Source organism: Phalacrocorax aristotelis, chromosome 18, assembly GCF_949628215.1.
Source record: "Phalacrocorax aristotelis chromosome 18, bGulAri2.1, whole genome shotgun sequence".
Classification (NCBI taxonomy): domain Eukaryota; kingdom Metazoa; phylum Chordata; class Aves; order Suliformes; family Phalacrocoracidae; genus Phalacrocorax; species Phalacrocorax aristotelis.
Window position 1 is genome coordinate 1,416,258 of NC_134293.1, and position 22,291 is coordinate 1,438,548.

Sequence of the window (22,291 nt, forward strand, 5' to 3'; positions counted from 1 at the left end):
GTGCAGCCGGTGCAATGGATGCAGCGGGCGCAGCGGGTGCAATGGATGCAGCGGGTGCAGCGGTGCAATGGATGCAGCAGGTGCAGTGGGTGCAGCAGGCGCAGAGCTCAGGCCCTGCCTGGCCTTGGTCAATGCTCCTCATTCCCCATTTCTCCTGCCCCACCTGGGTCTGAGCTGGGGCAGCTCCTGCAGCCTGCACCGGGCTGTTCCCCAAACCCCCACCGCAACCCCCCCCGTGCCGGTGCCAGCCCCGAGTTTCCCATCCAGGCGCCCAGCCCGCGCAGGGAGTTCAGCTTTACTGTGCTTGGCACAGCTCTCCCGACCCGCGCCAGCTGCTTTAGGAAGTGGATTTCTTCCTGCCACAAGCATTGCCTCTGGTTAATTTAAACCCAGGTCAAGAGAATGACGGCACGGGTGCCGGAGGGCTGGGACAGGGACCCCAAAAACTCACCCCAAGGCAAGATAAGCCCATGCAGCTGCTTTTTGGGGTCTGGGGGTGCAGACCTCTGTGATGCCTGGGGTCATCCATGCAATGAAAGTAATGGCCTGAGGGGTCCCGCCGAGCCCTGGGGACAGTCAGTGATGCTGGAGGGGACAGGGACTGTCCCCCCACCCCACTGATGGCCTCCCCGTCTCCGTGGCGGCATGAGCGAGGCTTTTCCAGCCCGATCTATTAACACACCGTTAGCAGGAGAGGAGTTCATTTTCGCCATTTAATGTTTCACGGATAATTAATTATTCTTCATCTTCTCAGCGAAAAAGGAAGAGCAGGTAGAGGGGCTGTTCAAAGCAAAAAAGGCAAGCTGAAACCCGGGGAAATCAGTGAATTATTTGTAACATCAAAGGCAAGGGAGGATTGCTGATTTAATGGGGCACCGCACAACGCAGAGCCCTGGGCATCGCGGTGATGCTGAGACTGGCACGCACTCGTTGCGTTAGTGATCCTGGGCAGCAGCATGGAAGGGGGGCCTGGGGAGGAGCCTGGCCTTTGCCTGTGCTCCCCATCTGCCTCCTCTCACCGCCCCGTCACTGTTAGCTGCCGGTTTGGCCTGTGCATGATGCCGGGGTGTCCCCGTGACCCGGCTGGGTGCTGCGGCTGGAGGAGCTGGAAATTCCCCCCCCGGCCCAGCGTGGGCCTCCCACGCTTCCCAGTGCTTCATCCATCACTGGAGGCAAGCAGCAAAATAAATAATGATATTTAACATTTCATAATAACAACAATTAACCAGTAAATAATGTCTTTTACACCACGAAAGCCAGAGTAAATTAATTCCCCTAATTAGCTGTCAGGCAGCGCGGGGCAGTGGCGGTGGCGGGCAAAGCCTGCAGCCCCTGCTTGTGTTATTCTGCCCCCCCCACCGCCAATGCATCGCTAAGTGTCCCCAAACCACACCCCAAAATTTTCCAGGCTTGCAAAATCCGTCCCAGCTGGTGGGACACAGGGCTCTGCACCGCATCCCGGCTGCTCCGGCAAGCCCTAAATCTCCCAGTAAAAAAAACCAAAAACAACAACAACAAAAGATGGCAACAAAATAGTTTATGGCTGTAATAAATTTTGCCGGAGGAAGGAAAAAAAACAAAACTGTTTGCCTTGAAGCAAGCGGGGGTTTCCCATCGGTGCGCAAATGGGAGCGTTACGGAGCCCTGCGTCCTGCGCCAGCTGGAGCCAGCAGCCACCGGCGGGGAGGGGAAGGGGGATTTATTGGAAACAATTTTCCATCACATATATCCCACCCCCTCGCTCTGCTCTCACCCAGCTGCTGGCGGTGCAGTGGGGCCGGCGGGGGGGAAGGCGATGGGGGGCGCGGTGCCCTGGGGTCTTGGTGGTCCCTGTGCTGGGACTGGGGCAAGCGGAGGGTGCCGTGTGCGCCGAGCTGGGATAAAAATACCCATCAGCAGCGGTGTGGGGGCGGCTGGGGAAGAAGGGGGCTGAACCCCCCGTGCTGCCGGCTCTGACATCGCTGCCGGACGAGCTGCCTTCCCCGCCGGGCCCAGGCGCTGGTGTTGGTGGGGGGATGGAGGCAGTGGGATGGGTGCAGCCCCCACGTGCCCCTGCCGTCCCCACAGCAGCTGGAGGGCGGCCAAGGCTCCGCCACCCACTAGGCTCAGCTGGACTCTGCTCCTTCGCTTCCCTTGGCTCAGCTCCTGGCTGCCTGTGGGGACGAGGACGAGTACGGACATGGCTGCCCTGGGCCAGCCCCGCCAGGCCACCTACGACGCCATCGTCATCGGAGCCGGCATCCAGGGCTCCTTCGCTGCCTACCACCTGGCCCAGCACCACAGGGACACCCTCCTGCTGGAGCAGGTACCGGCGGCCCCAGCCCCGCCACGGCCCCAGCCCCGCCACGCTGGGGTGGGCGCCTGCAGAACTGGGTGCCCTCTGCTGCGGCACGGAGCGGAGCTGCTGCCGCACCCCTGGTCCATGGTGACGCCAACCCCGTGTCCCCAGCGCCAGGATCCCCATGTCCCCAGAGCCAGCACTCCCATGTCCCAGTGCCAGGACCCCCACGTCGCCAGTGCCAGCACTCCCATGTCCCCACGGCCAGCACTCCCACGTCCCCACTGCCAGGACCCCCATGTCCCCAGTACCAGAACCCCCATGTCCCCAGTGTGAGCACTCCTGTGTCCCCAGTGCCAGGACCCCCATGTCCCCAATGCCACGACCCCCACATCCCCAGTGCCAGGACCCCCACATCGCCAGTGCCAGGACCCCCATGTCCCCAATGCCAGGACCCCCATATCCCCAGTGCCAGGACCCCCACATCCCCAGTGCCAGCAATCCTGTGTCCCCAGTGCCAGGACCCCACGTCCCCACTGCCAGGACCCCACATCCCCAGTGCCAGGACCCCCATGTCCCCAATACCAGGACCCCCATATCCCCAGTGCCAGGACTCCCGTGTCCCCAGTGCCAGGACCCCATGTCCCCACTGCCAGGACCCCCACATCCCCAGTGCCAGGATCCCCACGTCCCCAGTGCCAGGACCCCCACATCCCCAGTGCTAGCACTCCCATGTTCCCAGTACCAGGATCCCCATGTCCCCAGTGCCAGGACCCCCACATCCCCAGTGCTAGCACTCCCATGTTCCCAGTACCAGGATCCCCACGTCCCCAGTGCCAGGACCCCCACACCCCCAGTGCCAGGATCCCCATGTCCCCAGTGCCAGGACCCCCACGTCCCCAGCGCCAGGACCCCCATGTCCCCAGCGCCAGGACCCCCATGCCCTGCTGCTTCCCAGCGCCACAGCTGGCAGGGCAGGCTGTGTCCCCAGGTGCCCGCTGTGGCGCAGCACCGGTGCACACGGGGCTGGTGGAGCTGGGGGGCGGCGGTGGCTGCGGTCGCCCCTACGCCCCTCCTGCCCCACAGTTCATCCTGCCCCACTCGCGGGGCAGCTCGCACGGGCAGAGCCGCATCACCCGCAGCGCCTACCCCCAGGAGGTCTACGCCCGCATGATGCCCGACTGCTTCCGCCTCTGGGAGCGGCTGGAGGCTGAGGCCGGCACCAGCCTCTTCAGGTGACCGGGATGGGGACGCAGCCCCCGCCGGGCACCGTCCCCTCCCTGCGGGGCTGGGCTGGGGGCTGCGGCCACTGTTCTGTCAGGGTGCAGTGCTGGGCAGGATGAGGCCGCCCCAGCCCCACGCAGCGTGGAGGCAGGTGCTCGCTCTGGGTAATTTATGGAGCTCCATAAAGAAAACGCCATTAAAGAAATGAGCATCTAAACGATCCCCCGCTGCCAGGGTCAGAGGTGATGGCGCTTGCTGTATTTGGGGGGGGTGAGTGTGATGCCGGCATCCAGACCCTCCCCGTGCATCACCCCATGCACCCTTGCCCAGCATCCCAGCAGGGTACAGCACATCCCGAGCACCACCGATGCCGCCACGCCTCGGTTTTCCCCAGGGGCAAAGCAAGAGGGGGGTCTGCACGGGGATGGGGTGAGGGGAGAGCTGACACAGCTGCCGGGGCGCAGGCGGACGGGGTTGGTGGCCCTGGGGCCAGCGGGCAACCCGGAGCTGGAGGGCTGCCGGCGCAGCCTGGGTGCTGGCGAGGTCCTTGACGCCACGGTGCTGGCCCGGCGCTTCCCCGGCCTCCGGCTCCACGCCGGCGAGGTGGCCGTGTGGGACGACACCGCCGGGGTGCTCTTCGCTGACCGGGCGCTGCGGGCAGTGCAGGTGGGTGCTGCCGAGGGGATGGGATGGGGGTCCCCCGGCCCTGTCCCCACAACTGCCTCCTGTCACCATCCCCACCCAGGATGTCTTTCGCCGGCGCGGGGGCACCCTGCAGGATGGGGAGAAGGTGCTGCGCATCGAACCCGGGGCCGTGCTCACCGTCACCACCACCGCCGGGGTGTACCGAGCCCCCCGGCTCATCATGACAGCCGGAGCGTGGACCGGTGCCCTCGTGGCACCCCTGGGTCTCCGCCTGCCGCTGCAGGTAAGGCTCGAGGGCAGCGCGGGGCGGCCCGGCCACGGCCAGGGCTAACGCGGTGATCCCAGCCCCTGCGCATCAACGTCTGCTACTGGAGGGAGAAGGAGCCGGGAAGCCCCAGCGCTGACAGACCCAGTCCCTGCTTCTTGGTTCTGGGGCTGAGCCAAGCCCCCCGTGGCATCTTCGGGCTGCCTGCCCTCGAGTACCCCGGGCTGGTCAAGGTGAGCAGGGCACGGCGGCAGCGGGGGCACCCTGCAGCGGCCACCCCCCTAAGCAGCTGCCTCCCAGGTGTGCTACCACCACGGCAGCCCCGCCGACCCCGAGGAGCGGGACCGGGCCCCCCTGGGTGCCCCCCACCCCGATGTCGCCCTCCTGAGCAGCTTCATCAGCAGCTACCTGCCCGGGCTGGAGCCCCAGCCGGCCGTGGTGGAGACCTGCCTCTACACGGTGAGACCCTCCCCCAGGAGCAGGACCCAGGCGTGCAGGGTCCCAACCCCTCCCCCCCTCCAAGGTGGACTTTGCCATCCCTTCCCCCCGCCGAGAGGACCCCTGACCCCACACCCTTACACCACGGCTCCCCCAGAACACCCCGGATGAAGACTTCATCCTGGACCGGCACCCCAAATTCAGCAACATCATCATTGGAGCCGGGTTCTCGGGTAGGCGAAGGCACCCAGCCCCCCTCCCCAGCACCCCAGAGCTGGCTGGGGCCATGGGGGGTGGCTGTGCCCCCCCAACATCCTCTCCTCCCCACAGGCCATGGGTTCAAGCTGGCGCCAGTGGTGGGGAAGCTGCTGTGCGAGCTGAGCCTGGGCGAGGAGCCATCCCACAGCACAGCCCCCTTCGCCATCACCCGCTTCCCCGGCGTGCTCCAGGCTGCACTGTAGGTGCGGGGCCCTGGCCGTGCCCCCATGGCATCGCCCTGACACCCCAGCACACTGGCATCCCCGCATCCGCATGCGCCACCGTCCCCATCTCCCTGCGTCCTGCTGTCTCCACCAGCCCAGCACCCAGCATCCTGGCACCCCTCCATCCCAGCAGCCCTCCATCTGTGCACCCCAGCGTCCCTGTACCTCTGCACCCTGACAACCCAGCATCCCCACATCCCGGCACCCCTGCATCTCCACACCCCAGCATCTTGGTGCCCTGCCTCCCCACATCCCAGCATCCCTGTGTCCCTGCATCCCGTCATCCCCCATGCCACGCCGTGCCAAGCCGTCTCTGTCGAGCACCCGCTCCCGGAAACAAATTAAGGAGCTTTGTCAGCCTCATGAAGATGGAGCTGGAACAGCGCAGAGAGACACACTCGCTTAGGAGTCAACTTAAATGTTTTAATGTTAAATGTGCCATTTTATTATCATTAGATCGCTCCCACTTAATGAAAGCGCATTAGCGCAGCGTGGCTTTATGGCAGCGGCGCCAAGCTTGGCCCATTTGTTTCCAAGAGATGGTGGGGAAAGGGAGCAAATGACCTGGTTTGCCAGAGTCCCAGGGGTGTGTGGGGGTCCCGAGAGTGCAGGGGGTCCCTGGGGCTGGGGGGGGGCTGGGGGCAGCGCCCGGCACAGGCCAGCGGCTGCCGGAGCTGAGGCCGAGGCACGTGCAGCACAGGCGGCCAGCAATGCCCATCATCATCTCCGCCGTGTTAAATAATTAACGCCAGCAGGCAGAGGGCTCCCATCCCCGCTGCTCATCTGCATATTTATGAAGATTGATAAATGATTCAGTGCCGGCACCCACGAGGGCCGTCTCCCTTCTCCCCTCCCCATCACCCATGGGTGCAGCAGGCTTGGGGAAGGTGCCAGGCTTGGCCTTCCCATGCAGCCCTGGATCCTCACTGGGGCTGGATCCATCCCGCCAGCTCCCACCACCACGCAAACACCCCCACAAATATGGGGTGACCCCCCCCCAGCACGTGGAGGAGGCGGCAGCCGGTGTCACCGGCCAGAAATTACATTTATTTTCATACTGAAAGTAAAGGGGGTAAGAGGGGGGACGCACAGCTGGGCTAGTGCAAAATGACCAGGCAGGAGTGGGGGGCCAGGGTGGGGGTGACAACAACCTGGGGGGCGTGTGGGACCCTGTCCCCACATCCCCCTCCCAGCTGTGGGGCGGCTGTTCCCCAGGGCCCGGCCGGCAAGAGACGTCTTTGGCTCAACTAAAAGGGGTTTAAGAGGATGGGGAGGGTGCCTGGGGTGGGGGGGGAGAGGAAGTTTAAGTTATAAAATAAGGAGCCAGCAGGCACTGAGGAATAAACCCAGGGTGCTGGAGCTGCCGGCTCTGCCGCCGAGGACAGACAGGGGGGTGGGAAGGTGGGGGTGGCATGGGGGCTGCAGCCAGCGAGCCGGCCGGGCTGCTCCCCCCGCGGCCAGGGCTGGGGGGCGGCTGCATGTCCACCCCCCCCCACCCTGCTCTGGTGCAGAAGAAATACCGGCTGCCCAGGGTGGCCCTGCAAAGGAGCTGAGTGTTTCTGGGGCGATGGGAAAGTGGGGTGGAGGGCTAGGCGGGGGTCCCGGTGGCCCGGCTCTCCGCCTCGCTGGCGCTGGGGGAGCTGCGGGAGGAGTGGCGTGTGCTTTCCCTGGCGTCCTGCTCCTCATCCCATCTGTCGTAGGCGAAGGGGTGCCGGGAGCCTGGGGGGCTGTGTGGGAGAGAGCGGGGTTAGCGGGGGGACTGGGGGGCTCCACGACCCAGCGCGCTGCAGTGCCGCAGCAGGGCTGGTCTGCCGGGTGTAGCTCCCCTCTGGCTGCACCAGGAGCCACGGCGAGCCGGCACGCTGGCAGCCAGCTGGATGGAGCCTCCATCGCCACCTTTTTTATTATTTCTGAGATGTTTGGGGCATGCTCCACCGCAACCGACTCCTCGCTGGGCTGAGCCGAGCCCCTGCTCTGCAGCGGGGCCGTGCCAAGCCTGCCCAGCAGCTGCAGCCCCCAGGGGCACCCGGCCCCACGCGATGAGAAAAAGGCACATGGACATGGATGCAAATGCGGGTGCTCAGGGGTGTCACCACTCGAGGGTCCCAGTCGCCCTGGAGCTCATGGCTGGGTGCTGGGGGGGTTTCTCCCCCGCTCCCACCCTGGCCCTGGGACAGGCAGCCTGGCGGGCAGCCCAACGGCAACCACGTTTCCAAAAGGTTTTTTTTTTCCCTCCTCCAGCCCTTCTCCTATTCAAGCCATCGGAAAGGATCGAATCCGCTCCAAAATTGCTGCCGGTGAGCCCCGGTGCACCCTCCCCTCTGCCGGCAAACAGGGTGCAGACCCCCAGAGCCGTGCAGGGCGAGGCTGTTCACACCCCGGTTCCCTGTCACAGGCACCCTACACGGTGCAGGGCAGCGGGATGTGGCCGCCCTGAGAAACACGTCCGAGCCCCAACTGCCCGCCCCGGCTCGCCCCCCGTGGGCGCTGCCTCCCCCCCACGCTCGCACACTGCAGCGGGTGCGTGTTAGTACCCGGTCCGCTCCTCCCCGCCGCCGTCCCCGGGGTGGCAAATCCCCCGGGGTGAGCGGGGATGCTGCGCCACCCGGAAAAACCTTAAATTTCCTGAAGGAATAAATTCAGCTGCCTCCTAGCTGGTGGCTGGGGAGCCGGGAAGGGATTAGCGCTTCCCGGTGTCCCCCGTGCCACAGCCGCTAATCCCAAACACGCCGCATCCTGGCAGCACAGGCAGCTGCCGGTCCCGCCGCAGCCATGCTGGGGATGCTCCCCACGGCCGGAGATGCGTTGGGGATGCCTTGCAGCACCCCAAAAGCAGGGCTGGCTGCGGGCACAGTGGCGTGCCCCATCCTGGGGCGCCTGGCGGAGGTGGGCTCCGCGCCCGGAGCTGGGCGAGGGTTAGGGTGAGCGGTTAGTGGCACACGGGGAGGTTCATGCTGCACGGCACACACCGCTCCCACCTCCTGCCTCAGTCGCTCTCGGGCCGGTACAGGTACTTCATCATCAAGCTGTCGACCTGCTTCTTCCGCTTCTTCTCCTCCTTCTTGCCCTGGCCGGAGCGTGCCGGCTCCTCGCCCCCCGCCGCCCGCGGGCCCTTCTTGATGCTGGAGGTGCTGCGGTAGGAGCCGGTGGAGCCAGAGGAGGAATCGGAGGAGGAATCAGAGGACGAACCCGAATCAGATGATGACTGCTGCTTCTTCTTCTTCTTCTTGGATTTCTTCTTAGCCTTCTTGGAGTGCTTCTTGGCACTCTTCTTCTTCCGCTCCTCCTCTTCCTCGGAGGAGCCCGAGCTGCTGCGGTGCCGGTAGGCACGCCGGGAGAAGTCGAGGGCGGATGCGGAGCGGCGGAGGCTGCCGGCGGGGCGGTCGGCGGTGCCCAGGGGGGCCGCGCTCCGCGTGCTCCGCACGCTCCGGGTGTCGTCCCCCGAGTTGGCCTCAGGGCTGGAGCAGCCCCCGGCCCGCGGCGGGCGGTAGCTCAACACCTCCTGGATGGCGGCTTCCAGGTCGGGGTCGAGGTAGGAGCGGTGCCCCACGGGACGGGCATCCCCGGGACCCCCCTCGTCGGAGGCAGCGCTGCGGGGCCGGGGGGGCACAGAGAGGCTGCGCCCCAGGGTGGGCTGCCCACGGGACCCCTCGTCCGCCTCCTCCAGGCGGCTGCGGGCCAGGGAGAGCCGTGACTCGGGGCGACCCTCGGCCCCCCTGGACCGGCTCCGCAAGCTCCCAGGGCTGGAGAGGGCGAAGCTCAGCACCGAGCACCCCTCATCCCCCTCATCCCCATCCTCCAGCCCACGCCAGGAGGCGGAGGAGGCCCGGCTCACCGGGGCGGAGGCGACGGAGGCTTTCTCGCCATCGGCAGCCGAGAGGGACCAGCGCTTGCCCAACCCTTGCCGAGCCCGGCCGCTGGCATCGGCGAAGGCGCGGGCGATGACGGCCGCCCGGTCTTCGGCCTCGCCGCCCCGTGCCGCCCTGCGGGCAGCACGCTCGGGGGAAGGCGGTCGCTCGCTGAGCGCGCTGAAGAGCGTCTGCTCGTCCCCGCGGCCGCCTATGGAGTCCTTGAGGCCCGGCCGCTTCCTATAGCTGAGGCAGCTCAACACCGACACCGGCCGCTCCTCGCCCTCGGGACCGTCCGGCGGGGCTGACCTGCGCGGCGGCACCGCGGCCCCACGCACGCACCGGGGAGACAAGAGAGAGACGGGGATGAGCGGGCGAGGCGGGGGCAGCGCGGCGGCGAGGCAGCCTCGGTAATTTGCGTCAGCGAGAAATAGCGTAGTGGAAAAATGTCATGTAAATGGGGGAGTTGTTCTAGCCCGGCACTTTGATTCCCCTTTAAAGTGTTGCATTCAATTTATTTCATTGTCGGCTACCTGGAGCCGCTGCGTTTGATTCCTGGCTTCAGAAAAGGTGGAATTATCTCCAATAACAAAATGTTTTACATCTGCACTGCCGAATAAATTAAACCAATTAAGAAAAACTGGCTCAGATCTTTCCCCCCTGCTTGGCAGAGGCAGGGGAGCCCCCTGGGACTCCCAGAGCCCTGCTAGGAAATTGGGTTTGGATAAAAGCAATCTGCACTCAGCAGGCGAGTGTCCTCCCTGGGGATCGGGGCTGTGTGCCCCAGCCCCACGCTGGCCTTGCGCCGCGGAGGCACCCTGGCATGTCCCTGCCCGCCGCCAGTGCTGCCAGGGGCTGCGCGCGCAGCCGGAGCTGGCAGAGAGGTGCAGGGAGGGATGTGGTGGAGCTGCAAACGAGGGGAGGATGGAAGGGGGATCCAGTCCCAGAGCGGGGGGGACGATGCGCAGGGCTGGAGCCCACCACCGTGACCCCCCGGGGAGGCAGACAGAGAGGGGGCTGCCCATGCACCACCGGGGCGGGTCCCTGTGCTGCAGCGGCTGGCTGTGGTGCTGCAGGTGGAATGCTGGGGAGGGGGACCAGGGGTCCCCCTCCGCGTGGGGACATGCATCCCCAGTGGAGACAGAGCCACTCACTAGCATTATCCTCTCCCTGGCCGGCCTGGAGTGCCATGTCCCACGGGTGCCCACCCTGCAGCCCGGCCAGCCCCCAGCACAGCCCACCCCGTCCTCTGCCAGCTAGTGCTGTGCCCAGCCCTGCACCCACCTGCTGCCCTTCAGGCTGCCGTCATCCGAGAGTGCTTTGGAGGAGCCTTTGTTCTTGGAGAGCCAGGACTTCACCCCGTCCACACGCTCCTCCAGCTCCGAGTCCACGTCTGAGTCACCGTCGCTGCCAGAGGCGCAGGTTGGGGTGGGAGAAAGCAAGAAGTGAGCGTGGGGCAGGGAGATTTTTGGGTGCTGGGGAGGCAAAATTGCGCTGGTGGGCGCCAAACCTCCTCAGCACCCACTGCCTGTGTACCCCAGCATGGGCAAAACCCCATCCCGTGGTCCTGCTCCATCTCCCGGGGCACAACCTGCATGCATACAGCTCAACCTGCATGCCAGGGGCTCCCCGAAGCACAGCCGTGCCACGCACCCCCCAAACCACCCCCCTGCCCGGCCAAGGAGCTCCTGCACCCTCTGCCCAACGTCCCCCGCTGCCACGGCACTGCTCCAGGGCTGCAAAGATAAGACAGCGGGGCCGGCACCGGGGCAGCGAGGGGCAGCAGGCAGGGCACGGCTCCAGAAACAGAGGAGATTTTCAGCTCCGGGGCTGGGAAGGAAATAAGCGGGTTCATTTTATAGGCCACTGTCGAGTGCAAAATTACAGCGAGGAAGAGCGATGTTGATGGCCCTGGGTAAACAGGAGTTTAGCAGGCAGAACAGAAACGACTCCGGCAAGGCGGGCGCAGGAGCGCGGTGGGCAGATTTACAGGCCTGCCGTGCCGGCGAGCCCCTGATTTATGTCCCGGCATAAAAAACGCCCTATCTGGCTTAAACCATCTAATTTATAACGGCCGTTCGTAACCATATTGATTGCCTTTAGAAAGAAGGTGCCGTATGCATTGCAAAATCCATTCCTCCGCGTTAAAAGCATCCCTGCATAAATCTCCCTTAATACCTAACTGCTTACTGCTTTCGTTAGGGTTATGGCAGTGCCGGCGGGATCTATAAGGAAATCGAAGCGGCACGAGCCCCTCTCTCCCCACCCCGCCACCGGCCAGCGAGAGGCGAGGGCTCCCAGCGAGCCGCTGCCAGGGAAGGGATATATCATACGATCTTAAACGGCCGTTTTATTTTCCCGGCTTTGGGCTTATTCCCTGCCTGGGGACGGTGGCAGACGGCACGGGGGATGGGCTGGGATAGACCCTGTGTATGAATCCTCCTTGTTAAATTCAAAGCAACAAGCTGCACTCCATCACACGCATCTCCCTCCCCTCCAATGCATCCAGGCAACTCTCAGCTTGGAAAAAACCCAACAAAAAAAAAAAAACCAAACCCTGAACAACAACAAAAAACCCCCAACGAGCCCCATAAACAAACTCTGAGGGCAGCTAAGGTTTTATAACTCGCGGAATTAAACTCCACGTCAAACACAATTTATGTCTGGGCGAGCGTGCCGTTAGTTAAGCGGGGCCCGGGTCGCAGGGGAGCGACCACGGCGGGGAATATTAATTGTGCGTGGCGGCGGGGTTCCGTCACCGCTCCACGCTGATACGCTCGTCATTAGCCACGGCAGAGCATCACCCCCCGCCCCGGCCCGGGGGCTCAGCCCCTGTCCGCCCGCGTGGGATGCGGTTATGTGCCGTGCCGCGGGTGCTGTTAGGGCATGCGGAGGTGGGCCAGCAGCATGCGGGGCCCCGGCCCTTGGGGGTGAGGTGGTGGTTAGGGGAGGGGAGGAAGGAAAGAGGAGCTCCTCACAGTTTACTTTTTCTTTTCTGATACTTTGCCACCATGTCCTGCAAACTGGGAGGGGTTGGCGGGGGTCGGAGGGGGGAAAAAACACAACAGAAAGGAAATCAAATGAAAGGAAAAAAAAAAAAAAAAAGACCAAGTGGGTGGGGAACAAATGGGGGATGAATTAAATGGTGGAGAAGGGCCAGGGGAGGGAGGTGTGGCTGCCCTCCAGCCCTGGCGGTGGGGCTGCACCCAGCTGGATCCCGGCATCCTGGGCTGGATCCCGGCATCCCAGACCTCCTGCCAGCCTGCGCTGCCCTGGCTCCTGGGGCTCCCCGGGCTGTTTCCAGCCAGGCGGCACGTCCCTGGCTGCATTTCGGGCACCTCCACAAGCAGGTGAAGCTGCATGGGGGCTGCGGGTGGAGGGAGGGATGGATGCACGACTGATGCACGTGTGCACGATGCATGGATGGACAGACACACGGGTGCACGGGCAGATGCACGTGTGCATGACGCATGGATGGATGGAGGCACATGTGCATGATGCATGGATGGACAGATGGACAGGCGGCGTCCTGCCAGGGCCAGGCAGAGCTGAGGGGGCCCCCTGCCATTTCAGAAGTGGCGAGGAGAAGCGGGGAGCCCCGGTGATGTGCCCTGCGTGGGAGCCAGGCCCAGGCACTCTCACCTGTTGATGAGGTCCTCATTGCTGTCGCTCTCCATCTCATCCTCGATGGCGGCCTGCAGGTCCCCGATGCGCTTGAAGGCCAGCTTCAGGTCCGACTGCAGGCTCTGGTTGGCAGCTTCCAGGCTCTCCAGGTCCATCTCCTGCGGGAAGGGAGTGAGGTGAGCCACGTAACCCAGGGAAACCACCCCCCGTCCCCCTGCCCTGCCCCGTCCAGGTGCCTCACCAGCTCATGCTTCTTGCGGCTGGCCTCTGCTTCCTTCTTGGCCAGCTCGCCCATCTCCTCCTTGACGTCGCGGAGCTGCCGCTGCAGGCGCTTGTTCTGCTCCTTCTCCCGGTTCTCGGCGGCTGCACGCTGATCCCGCTCTTCCGTCAGCTTCTCCATGTTCTCCTTCAGCCGCGTGGCCAGGCTCTGCAGAGCGGCGGGTGCAGCGTCACCCCGAATCCTCCCATGGGCCCCCCCCACCCTGCAGCAACTCCCACCAAGGGCTCACGCGAGGACGGATCCCATCCCCATGAATTTACACGAGGAGATGGAAGAGAAACCCCCCTCCCAGGGACAAGGAAGGGGCAGAATAACCTGCAGGGGCTTTGTCAAATTGGAAAAATAGATTTAACTGTGTGTGAAGTAATTACAGCGTGTAACGTAGGGAAAAAATAGCTCCCATTCTCCCCCAGCCGCTGAGCCAGCCGCTGCATATTTATGGCCCCGGCAGAGAGAGCGGGGAAGGGAAATAACATCTAGGAAGATATTAAGAAGAGAGCTAAGCCGCTCCGCTCCCCCGGCAGAGCTGCAAAGGCAGAATATAAAGCAGGCTGCGTTTAGCAGGGCTGGGAGTCTATAATTTCCCTAAGTCAATGCAGGGAAATAGCAGCACTTTGCTGGGCTGGGCGGTGGATTATTGTTATCAGCGCTCGCAGGGAGCTTTCCCTGCGGGGCCGGGGCCAGGGTGCTGGCAGGGGAGGGCTGCGGCGTGAGGGGTCCCAGGGAGGGGATATTGGGGATGCACTCGGTGGACCCCCCTGGGCAGCTTCCCATCACGGTCCTGTTGCATCCCGGTCCCGGACAGAGCGGAGGGATTGCCCAGCGCCCACCTCCAGGCGCTTGACTTGCGTCCGCTCGAACTCCAGCCTGGTCTCCAGCTCGCGGATCTTGGCCTCTTGTCGGCTCACCAGCGACTTGTCCACCATGGACTGCTCCAGGAACTCCAGCTGGCTCTGCAGGCCTTGCAGCTGCGGGGAGCGGGGGCACAGCCTCAGCCTCGACCACCACCTCCCCGGCCCCCCACCGCAGAGCTGCTGGTCACGCTCTTCCCAGTGGAGAGCTCCCCACGGGACTACTCTGTACCCCCAGGGTGTGGGGGGCCCCCCGATAGTGTGGACAGCGGGCCTCTGGGTGTCCCCCTGTCCCCCCCCACCTTCACTTAGCACGCATGCCCGTGTGTGATGTCGGTACTCCCCACCTTCTCCTGCAGCTCCTGTTTCTCCTTGCTGACCTCCTCCAGCTGTGCCTGGAGGTCATTCATCTGTGCCAGGTCCCGGGATGCCTGCGGACACACCGGGGCCGTCAGTGGCTCCAAAAGGGGTGTTACGGGGGGACTGGGGTGCTGCGGCTCCTGCTCCCCCCCTCACCTGGGCCACAGCTGCCTTGTGCTTCTTCATCAGCTCATTCATGTCCTCCTGGTCCTCCTCCAGCCGACTCTGCACCTCGTTCTTCTCCCGCTGCAGCCGGCTCAGCTGCTCCTCCAGCTGGGGAGAGGCACCTGTGTCTCCTGCTGCACCCCAGGAGTGGGGCACCCACCCCCAAAACCACCCCGAAGGGCACGGGGTCACCCTGCTGGCGTGTGGTGGGGGTCTCCCCTTGGGTGCAGGTGGGGTATGGCCCCATCACGGTGCATCACACCCCAAAAACGCTTACCGCTGCCTTGGCCTTGGCGAGGTCATCGATCTGCAGGTGGAGGTCTTCGATCTCCACCTCCATGGACTTGCGGGCCTTGACGGCGGCCGCGCAGGTAAACTCCGACTCCTCCAGCTGTGGGGACATGGCTCAGTGCCTGGCCGGGGAATGGGGACACCCTGCACCCCTCAAGAGCTGAGGTTTTGGAGGGGGTCTGGGTGCACACCTGGTTCTTCAGCTGGGCGATCTCCCTCTTGCTGGGTGCATTGTTTTTCAGGTGGTCCAACATGATCTGTGCATCGGCCAGCAGTGCCTTCGTCCTCTTCAGGTCCCGGCGCAGGCGTTTCTCCGTCTCGAAGTCCCGCTGGTTGGCCTGTGGCAGGGTGGACCATGCCAGGGCACCGTGCCGGCGGGACACCCACCCTGCCATGGCCACCCCAGGGTCCCCGAAGCGAGGCACATGCCCAGCTGCCCTGCACCCTACCTGCTCACTGACAGCAGATAACTTGCTCTCCAGCTCCCGTTTTTCTCTCAGCACCTTCTGCTTGTCCTCATACTCCTCCTCCAGCTGCACCTCCATCTGCTTCAGCTGGGGGACAGCAAGGACAGCCCAGTCAGGGTGGTGGGACAGGGTGCTTGCGTGTCCCCACATACCGGGGACACCGGGTGACCCCACTGGCCGGGTGTTTGTGCAACCAAAAGCCCAGCGCACGCCGGCCAGTGCAGCGGAGAGACCAGTCAGACCTGCTGGGCCAGTGGAGCCGGCGTGGGGGCCGGGTGCTGCGTGACAGTGCCCAGTCAGCAGCTCCTGGCACCTGGCTGGGGCGCAGGGACGCATCCCGTCCCCGACTGGGGAGAGGGGCTGCAGCCGAGCCCTACCTTCTTCTGGCACGACTGCCGAATCTCCTCCACCTCCTCATCGCGGCTCTCCACCTCCTTGGCGTGGGTCTGCCGCAGCCGCTCCATCTCCATCTCCAGCCGCAGCTTGGCCTGCAAAATCAGGAGGGAATGTGGTCAGAGCGAAGGGGACACGGGGATCCCACCATGCCACTCCCTGGGTGCCGCTCACCCGAAAAACCTCACGGTCTGAGGCCGGCTGGGCCGCCTGCCCCACGGCCACCTGCCGGGCCATGGCACGGAGGGCCAGGAGCCGTGTCGGCAGTGGCGGTGCCTGGCCCGACGCCGGGCTGAGGGCGACCGCCTCCGCTTCCCGGGCAAGCCCGGCCCAGGTAATAACAGCCCTGCACGAAACCACCCCGCCCAGAAACCTCGCCCCTCCCTGCCATACCTGCTCCAGCATCTGGATGGTCCCAGCCTGCTCGTCCAGTTCCTCCTCCTGGTCTTTGACCTTTGCCTCCAGGTCCCGCAGCTGCTTCTTCACCTTGGCCAGGGACGCCTCATCCTTCGACTCTTGGGAGGAGATGTCCTGCAGCTCGGCCTCCAGCGCCTCCACCTTCTGTGTCAGCCCCGCGATGTCCGAGTCCTTGTCCTGCCAAGGGAGGGGGTCACCGTGAGCCGGGGGTGTCTGCTGGCCAGGGGGCCGGGGAAGGGACCGGCTGCCGCTCACCTCCAGCAGCTGCTTGAGGCCGAAGACCTCGGCCACCAGCACGTCCTTCTCGCGGCTCAGCTTCTCCCGCTGCAGCCTCTCCCGCTGCGCCTCCTCGTGCGCCTGCGAGAGCTCGCTGTCGAACCTGCGTGGGGAGAGTTGGGAGGGTGCTCAGCGCCCCGCGACAGGCACCGGGGATGGGACCCCAGCCCCGTGCTGCCAGCCCTGCACCGAGCACCCCCGTCCCACGGCAGCAGGCACCAGGAAGGACAGCATGCCGCCGGGCGCTCGTCAGAAACGTGCTGTTGATGAGCCTTTAATTGCCAGCACGGTGACACGGAGCCACCCCTGATGCCTTCGCTCAGCGGCTCGTGGAGACCGCAGCGCCCACGCCAGCAGCCCCACCAGATGCCCCACGGCCCCGGTGCGTGCTGGTGGGGACCGTGGCTGCTAATGGTGGGGGCAGGGCTATTCAGTGGCAGCTGAGGACACCGTGGCCTCCAAGCAGGACGTGGCAGGGCCATGGCACACGGTGGGTATCCAGCAGAGGTGGACCTGGGTCCCTCAGCTGCAGCCCAGTGCCATGGTCCCATGTGGGATGGTACCAGTCCCATCCCCAGAGGGGACATGAGCCCCCAGCAGGGGAGTGCTCAGCGCAGCCTGGAGCCCGGCAGCACCGGGGCAGCCTCTCCCAGTGCTCCTGGGATGGGATCAGCCAGGTTAGCTCCGAAATCACTGCCTTTGGGGCTTGGAAAACAACCTCGTGCTTGAGTTTGTGACCTGCATTAAACACCTCGGCAGCTAATCCCCATTTTTCCTCATGCTGGGTAATAAACAGCTGCATTAGCACAGACTCCAATCCGCGGAAATTGAAATTAATTAGATTGGTTTCTCTCGCTGTATTTGTGTGTGTGATCATTACCATAATGAGATGAAAGCGTCCCTGCTGCTTAATAACGTTAGCAAACTTTGGGGCTGGGAGAGGGGACAGGATGAGTTCGAGCACTGAACAGAGCTGTGGGGCACAAGCAGCCTTCACCATGGGGCACAGGACTACATGGGAGGATCACTTAGCTTCGAGCCCCCCAAAACGGTATTGGGGTCCCCCCCACAATGAACACATCTGACCAGGGCAGCCCCATCCCACTGAATACGCCCCGGCCAAGCGGGAGCTGGTGAAGTGCCCAAATCCCTGCTGAAACGGTAACGCCTCGTTGCAAGGGGCTGGCTGTGTGGGGAGGATGCCGTCCCTCCCACGTGCCCCCCCCACCGCCGGTGCGCAGCCCCCCACCTCCGCTGCTTCTTCTCCAGGTCGTGGTTGCGTCCTTGCTGGCCCTCGAGGTGCAGCTTGGTGTCCTGCAGCTCCGCGACCAAGCGCTGGCATTTCTTCTTCAGCTGCTGCAGCGCCCGCTGGCTCTCCTCGCTGTCTGCCTGCAGGTCCGTCAGCTGCGGGCAGGAGCGGGCAGGGCGCTCAGGGCTCCAGGAAGCCACCACGTCCCCGCTGCCCTGGCCACATGCTCCCTCAGCTCTGAGCAGGCAGCGGCTGCCCACCCCATCCCCACGCCAGGGGTGCTGGGGGGTCCCCGGGGCTGAACCCCACTCACCCTCCGCTCCAGCTGCCTCTTGCCCTGCTGCTCCACCTCCAGCTTGTCCTCCAGCTCTTGCTGCAGCCGTTTCTTGGTGAAGTCAATCTCCCTCACTGCCCGCTCATATTTCAGCCGCCATTCACCGCCTGCGTGGGGAAACGGGGTCACCGGGGGGTGGTACAGGGCCCCACGGGTGGGCGATGCCACTGTGGAGAGGGGGACATGGTGCTGTGACCACGGGGCACCCAGGGCGTGCCGGCGGCGAGCACCGGAGGCAGGATGGTACCTGAATCATCATCATCAAGCTCTCCGTTGAGCTCGGCCGCCCGGATGAGCCGAGCCTCCATCACCTCCATCTCCATTGACTCCATCTGCTTCTTCAGAGCATCATACTTGGCCTGGGAGGGGACAGGGCCACGGTGAGCACCGGGGGGGAGCCGGGAGATGCTGCGAGGTGAGGGAAAGGCGTGCATACCTGTAGGTCCTTCATCTCCTTCTCGGCCCGCAGCCTCTCGGCCGTCTCGGCGTCCAGCAGCTGGGAGGCTGACTCGCCGGTGTTTCGCTCGTCCGTCAGCTCCGACGTCAGCTCTGTGATCTGGGGTGGGGGGAGCAGGACCGTGGGCCGGGGCAGGTGCCAGGGCAGGCTGGCACAGCACCGCACCCCCTCCTGGTGCCAGCAAGGACCTACCCTGCTCTCCAGACGGTCGCTGTTGAGCCGGAGCTCGTTACGCTCCTTCTCCACCTTCTCGAGTTTGCTCTTCAGCTGCTGGATCTCTTCCTGCAACAGAGCGGGTGGTGAGGGAGGGGGCAGGCGCAAGGAGGAGAGGTTGGCAGGCAGGAGCCTGGCAGGTCTCCGCAACCCCCCAGCTCCCCCCCCAGAACTGGGTGGGCAGGGTGGGGGCTCCCTGGGGCGGGGGCTGCTCTCCCCTGCCAAGGGCTGGGCAGGGACTTTCCCCAACACGCTCCGCCGCCGTGCCGACTCCAACCCCATAAATGGTGTCGAAACACCAGGCAGTCCCAGCCAAGCCGGAGAGGGGTCCCCGCACCCCCTGGGAGAGTGGTGGGAGTAAACCCACCCACCAGCAGCTCGCAGAAGGGTTTGGGTGCACCCAGCCCAGATGGGGAGAGAGGGGGCCCTCCGGGATGCACGGGGACCACCAGCCAGCACAGGGGCAGCATGCTCAGCTGCCACCTTAAAGCATGTATTTCTTTCCCCTCCTCTGCTCCCAGCACAGGCTGGGGGGGCAGGAGGGGGCCCAAGTGCCCCCACCCCAGGCACCCGTCCTCCGTGGGTTGGCGTGAAAGCTGAGCCAGGCAGCGGCTCCGTGCCCGGAGGGGGCACGAGTGTCTGGTTGCCAGCACGGTGTGGAGCCCCCGCATATGCCTCTCGGCGCACGGTTTCATTTCCATTCTCCACACCTTGTAATTGGGCTCATGCAACAGCCGGCTCTCGGGATGCTAATGACATGCTGGTTCGCAAATTAGGGAGCAACTCGAGCCTGGCGCTGGCTGGGCACGGGGCAGCCACGGTCCTGCATCCCGCTCTTCCCTGCGGTCCTGCATCCCACCCCACTGTAGGATCCTGCATCCCACCCCACTGCAGGGCCCTGCCCGGCACCAACGCTCCCCCAAGCACCCCTACCCCATCCAGCATCCCCCGGCACAGAGATACCCACGTCTTTGCCGCGGATCTGGTCCTCGGTGAGCTGCACCTCGATGAGGGGCCGCACAGTGGTGAAGAGCTTCCACCAAGGCCAGCCCTTCACTCCCTTGTTCTTCTTGATGTTCTTCTGCACGCACCGGATGGCCAAATCCTGGATCTGCACGGGGTACGGTGTCAGCACGGGGTGCCGCCAGCGGGGTGGGTGGGCGCTCAGCACCCCTGCCAGCACCCCAGCACTCTCCCCTTCATTAGCATTTGGGCTAATTGCACCTGGCTTATCTACTGTTTGATTCCCTCCAGCCTCTCCAAACTCTAATCTTGTGGAAGGCAAGGCACTGCTGCGATGCCTAGCTTACGCCCTCTTTAATAATAAAAGTAGGAGCCGATACGCTGCTTCATTCCACTGCGGTGATGCCCAGCACCCTCCCCGCCGGTTCCCCCCGGCCCCCCGGTTCCCCCAGGCCCCCCACGGCTCCCCACGGCTGGGCGGGTGCGGGGGGGGGGAGGCGGGAGGAGGAGGTGCTGGCCCAGGCGGCTGCAGAAAGGCTGCGCTGCCCATTTTAGGCGAAATTGTTGCGGCAGAACGGGGAGGGGAGAGCCGCTGGGACGAACCTTCCTCTTCTTGAACTGCTGCCGTGCCAGGAAGCCCCTGCACGCCGCCTGGAAGAGGGTGATGTTCCTGCTGGTCTGTGTGTCCCGCTGCTCCTCCAGCCTGGCCAGCGACCCGGCCCGGAAAAACACCTGCAGGAGGGGAGCGGGGTGAGATGCCGATGGGGGCTGGCATCCCTCTGGCCACGCCGTGCCACCCTCCCGCTGCACCGGCTGCTGGGGATGCAGCTCTCCCCTCTGCAGCCACGGGTCCTGTCCTGACGTGGGGGTTTTATTCCCCAAGCACGAGGAATGCCGTAGGTGGGAGCAAACAGTGCCGCCCTTGTGCTGCCCTGCTGCGCCGTGCCAAGCCGTGCCGCCCACCCCTGCCCGCGCCGCTGCTGGCACCCGCAGCCAGTGTCAGGCGCTGTACCCGGCTCAGGCCCATGTGGTAGCTGCTCTTCTCCAGGTCCAGTGACTCCAGAAGCTCCTCCACCGCCTGCAGGGAGTGAGAGGTGTCAGGGCTGGGCTGGTGGCACCCTGGGGTGCAGGGGACCCTGGACTGCAGTGCTGGCCCCGGCACGGAGCACATACCCGCTTCTCATCCACCACAATGTAGTTGCGCCCGTGCTTCTTGGTCAGGTGCGGGGCCAGCACGTCAAAGCGCCGCCTGAACTCCGCAAACACCATGTGGTCGGGGTACCCTGGGGGGGAGCAAAGGAGAGCAGGGCTGCAGGGGGCAGCCAGGATGCCCGGGGCATGGCCGGGGACAGCCCTGCGTGCCCTGACTTGCTGGGCCCCATCTTTTGGGAGAGCTGATGGAGTCACCCCACGTGGCACAAGCTCCCCACGGGGCCAGGCACGGCTGGAGTGCCCTGACCCTCCTCAGGAGGTTTTCCTTGGCCGTGTCCTCCAGCAGTTTTGGCCGGGATCTGGGGAGAAAATGGCCAGATCCCACCTCAGGGGGAGCACAGGGACACGTGTGTGTCGCCTGTGCAAGAAAACAGGCTCCGCTCCTGCTCCACTCTGAGCCGCAGCCAACTCCTGCATCAGGCTCGCAGTGCTGAGCCTCCACATGTTAATTAACAACGGGGTATTGACGGCACGCTGACCCCGGCACAGCCGGCTGGCCGCGGCCATCGATCCAGGAGGTGTGCGGGCGGCATCGATTTCCGATCGCGGCAGGAAGGGTCCAGCCTCCAGGCAATAAAAACTCGGCTGGGCGGCGGGCCACGTATATTGATAAATGCTTTGCTGAGCACAACCCGGAGTCCCTCGCCCCAGCGGGACGGGGGCCAGCTGCCAGCAGGAGAGCTGCCAGGAGCCAGCGGCACCAGTGGAGACACCCAATTAAGGCCATGCCCGTCCCTGGCACAGATAATGGCCCTGCAGGGGAGGGGGGATGGCGACAGGACCGCCCCGGGGGCACAGCTGGCAGCCACGGGGCTCAGAGCGAGGACGAGTGCCGAAGGGGTTCCCGGGTGGGGCTGGCTCTCCAGGGAGGAGATGCAGCTGGGACCCCCGCAGCATCCATCCCCGCAGCGGGACACGCACCGCAGCCCTGGCATCCCCCAACACTGGGTGCCAGGGGTGCCGGCGGCACGGCTCACCTTGGCGGTACATGCGGAGGGTGTCGAGCAGGCGGGAGCCGCGGAGCTGGGCGCGCAGGAGGGGCACGTCCAGCTGCATGAGCCCGGCCTCGCAGTGCTCCGCCGGCAGCTCCAGCTCGCTGCCGCTCACCCGCCGGCACGGCAGAGCCCGGGAGTCCCCGCTGCCCCCCGCCGCCTTGGGCAGGAAACAGTGCACGAAGTGGAGCTTGGACTTCTTGATGCTGTCGATGAGGGCATCCTGCAGGCGTAGGAGAGCAGGGTGAGCGGTGACACGCAGCGGTGTCCCAGCCGGACCCAGGGACGCCCCCGGCACCTCCTCACTCACCACTTGCAGCTTGATCTGGATGCAGAGGGACTTCTTCTTGACGGCGGCCACGCCGGTGGTGAAGGTCTTGCGCATGCTGGTGGCCCGGCGCAGGGCCAGCTGGGAGCCCCCCTCCAGCCCCGCCACGGAGCCCGACAGCACCAGCGCCGACCCGCCGCGGCCGGCAAACAAGCTGCTGATGACCTTCCTGCAGAGCACGGAGGGGACGTCACCCCCCAAAATCACCTCTCCCCCCTGCCGCGCCCCCCCACCCTGGG

The 22,291-nt window shown here is 64.9% G+C and overlaps 2 protein-coding genes across 20 annotated transcripts in view; one reads left to right on the forward strand and one right to left on the reverse strand.

Annotated features, from left to right (window-relative positions):
* The first annotated feature begins 2,145 nt into the window (after positions 1–2,145).
* On the forward strand, positions 2,146–5,742 carry PIPOX (pipecolic acid and sarcosine oxidase). The gene is made up of 8 exons (XM_075113523.1): positions 2,146–2,305; positions 3,365–3,513; positions 3,967–4,168; positions 4,248–4,430; positions 4,493–4,645; positions 4,713–4,871; positions 5,008–5,083; positions 5,181–5,742. Exons 1-8 carry the CDS (start codon positions 2,180–2,182, stop codon positions 5,309–5,311), a joined length of 1,179 nt encoding a protein of 392 aa, XP_074969624.1. The 5' UTR covers positions 2,146–2,179; the 3' UTR covers positions 5,312–5,742.
* Positions 5,735–22,291, reverse strand: part of MYO18A (myosin XVIIIA) — a 39,002-nt gene continuing 22,445 nt past the window's right edge. For 14 of the 19 annotated variants that reach the window (XM_075113519.1, XM_075113516.1, XM_075113517.1 and 11 more), the window contains 26 exons: positions 22,035–22,221; positions 21,710–21,947; positions 20,694–20,803; positions 20,533–20,598; positions 20,124–20,252; positions 19,525–19,668; positions 18,537–18,626; positions 18,324–18,443; positions 18,135–18,246; positions 17,867–17,994; positions 17,554–17,708; positions 16,284–16,407; positions 16,005–16,205; positions 15,596–15,706; positions 15,201–15,305; positions 14,943–15,089; positions 14,738–14,851; positions 14,452–14,568; positions 14,283–14,366; positions 13,915–14,052; positions 13,046–13,231; positions 12,823–12,962; positions 12,159–12,203; positions 10,465–10,587; positions 8,311–9,489; positions 5,735–7,059 (listed from right to left, as the gene is read on the reverse strand). In XM_075113519.1, the coding sequence (XP_074969620.1) occupies positions 8,319–9,489; positions 10,465–10,587; positions 12,159–12,203; positions 12,823–12,962; positions 13,046–13,231; positions 13,915–14,052; positions 14,283–14,366; positions 14,452–14,568; positions 14,738–14,851; positions 14,943–15,089; positions 15,201–15,305; positions 15,596–15,706; positions 16,005–16,205; positions 16,284–16,407; positions 17,554–17,708; positions 17,867–17,994; positions 18,135–18,246; positions 18,324–18,443; positions 18,537–18,626; positions 19,525–19,668; positions 20,124–20,252; positions 20,533–20,598; positions 20,694–20,803; positions 21,710–21,947; positions 22,035–22,221 (4,285 nt within the window). In that variant the 3' untranslated portion in view covers positions 5,735–7,059; positions 8,311–8,318. The remainder of the gene's footprint in view (positions 7,060–8,310; positions 9,490–10,464; positions 10,588–12,158; positions 12,204–12,822; positions 12,963–13,045; positions 13,232–13,914; positions 14,053–14,282; positions 14,367–14,451; positions 14,569–14,737; positions 14,852–14,942; positions 15,090–15,200; positions 15,306–15,595; positions 15,707–16,004; positions 16,206–16,283; positions 16,408–17,553; positions 17,709–17,866; positions 17,995–18,134; positions 18,247–18,323; positions 18,444–18,536; positions 18,627–19,524; positions 19,669–20,123; positions 20,253–20,532; positions 20,599–20,693; positions 20,804–21,709; positions 21,948–22,034; positions 22,222–22,291) is intronic. The other 5 variants (XM_075113522.1, XM_075113520.1, XM_075113506.1 and 2 more) reach the window with 3 other exon arrangements.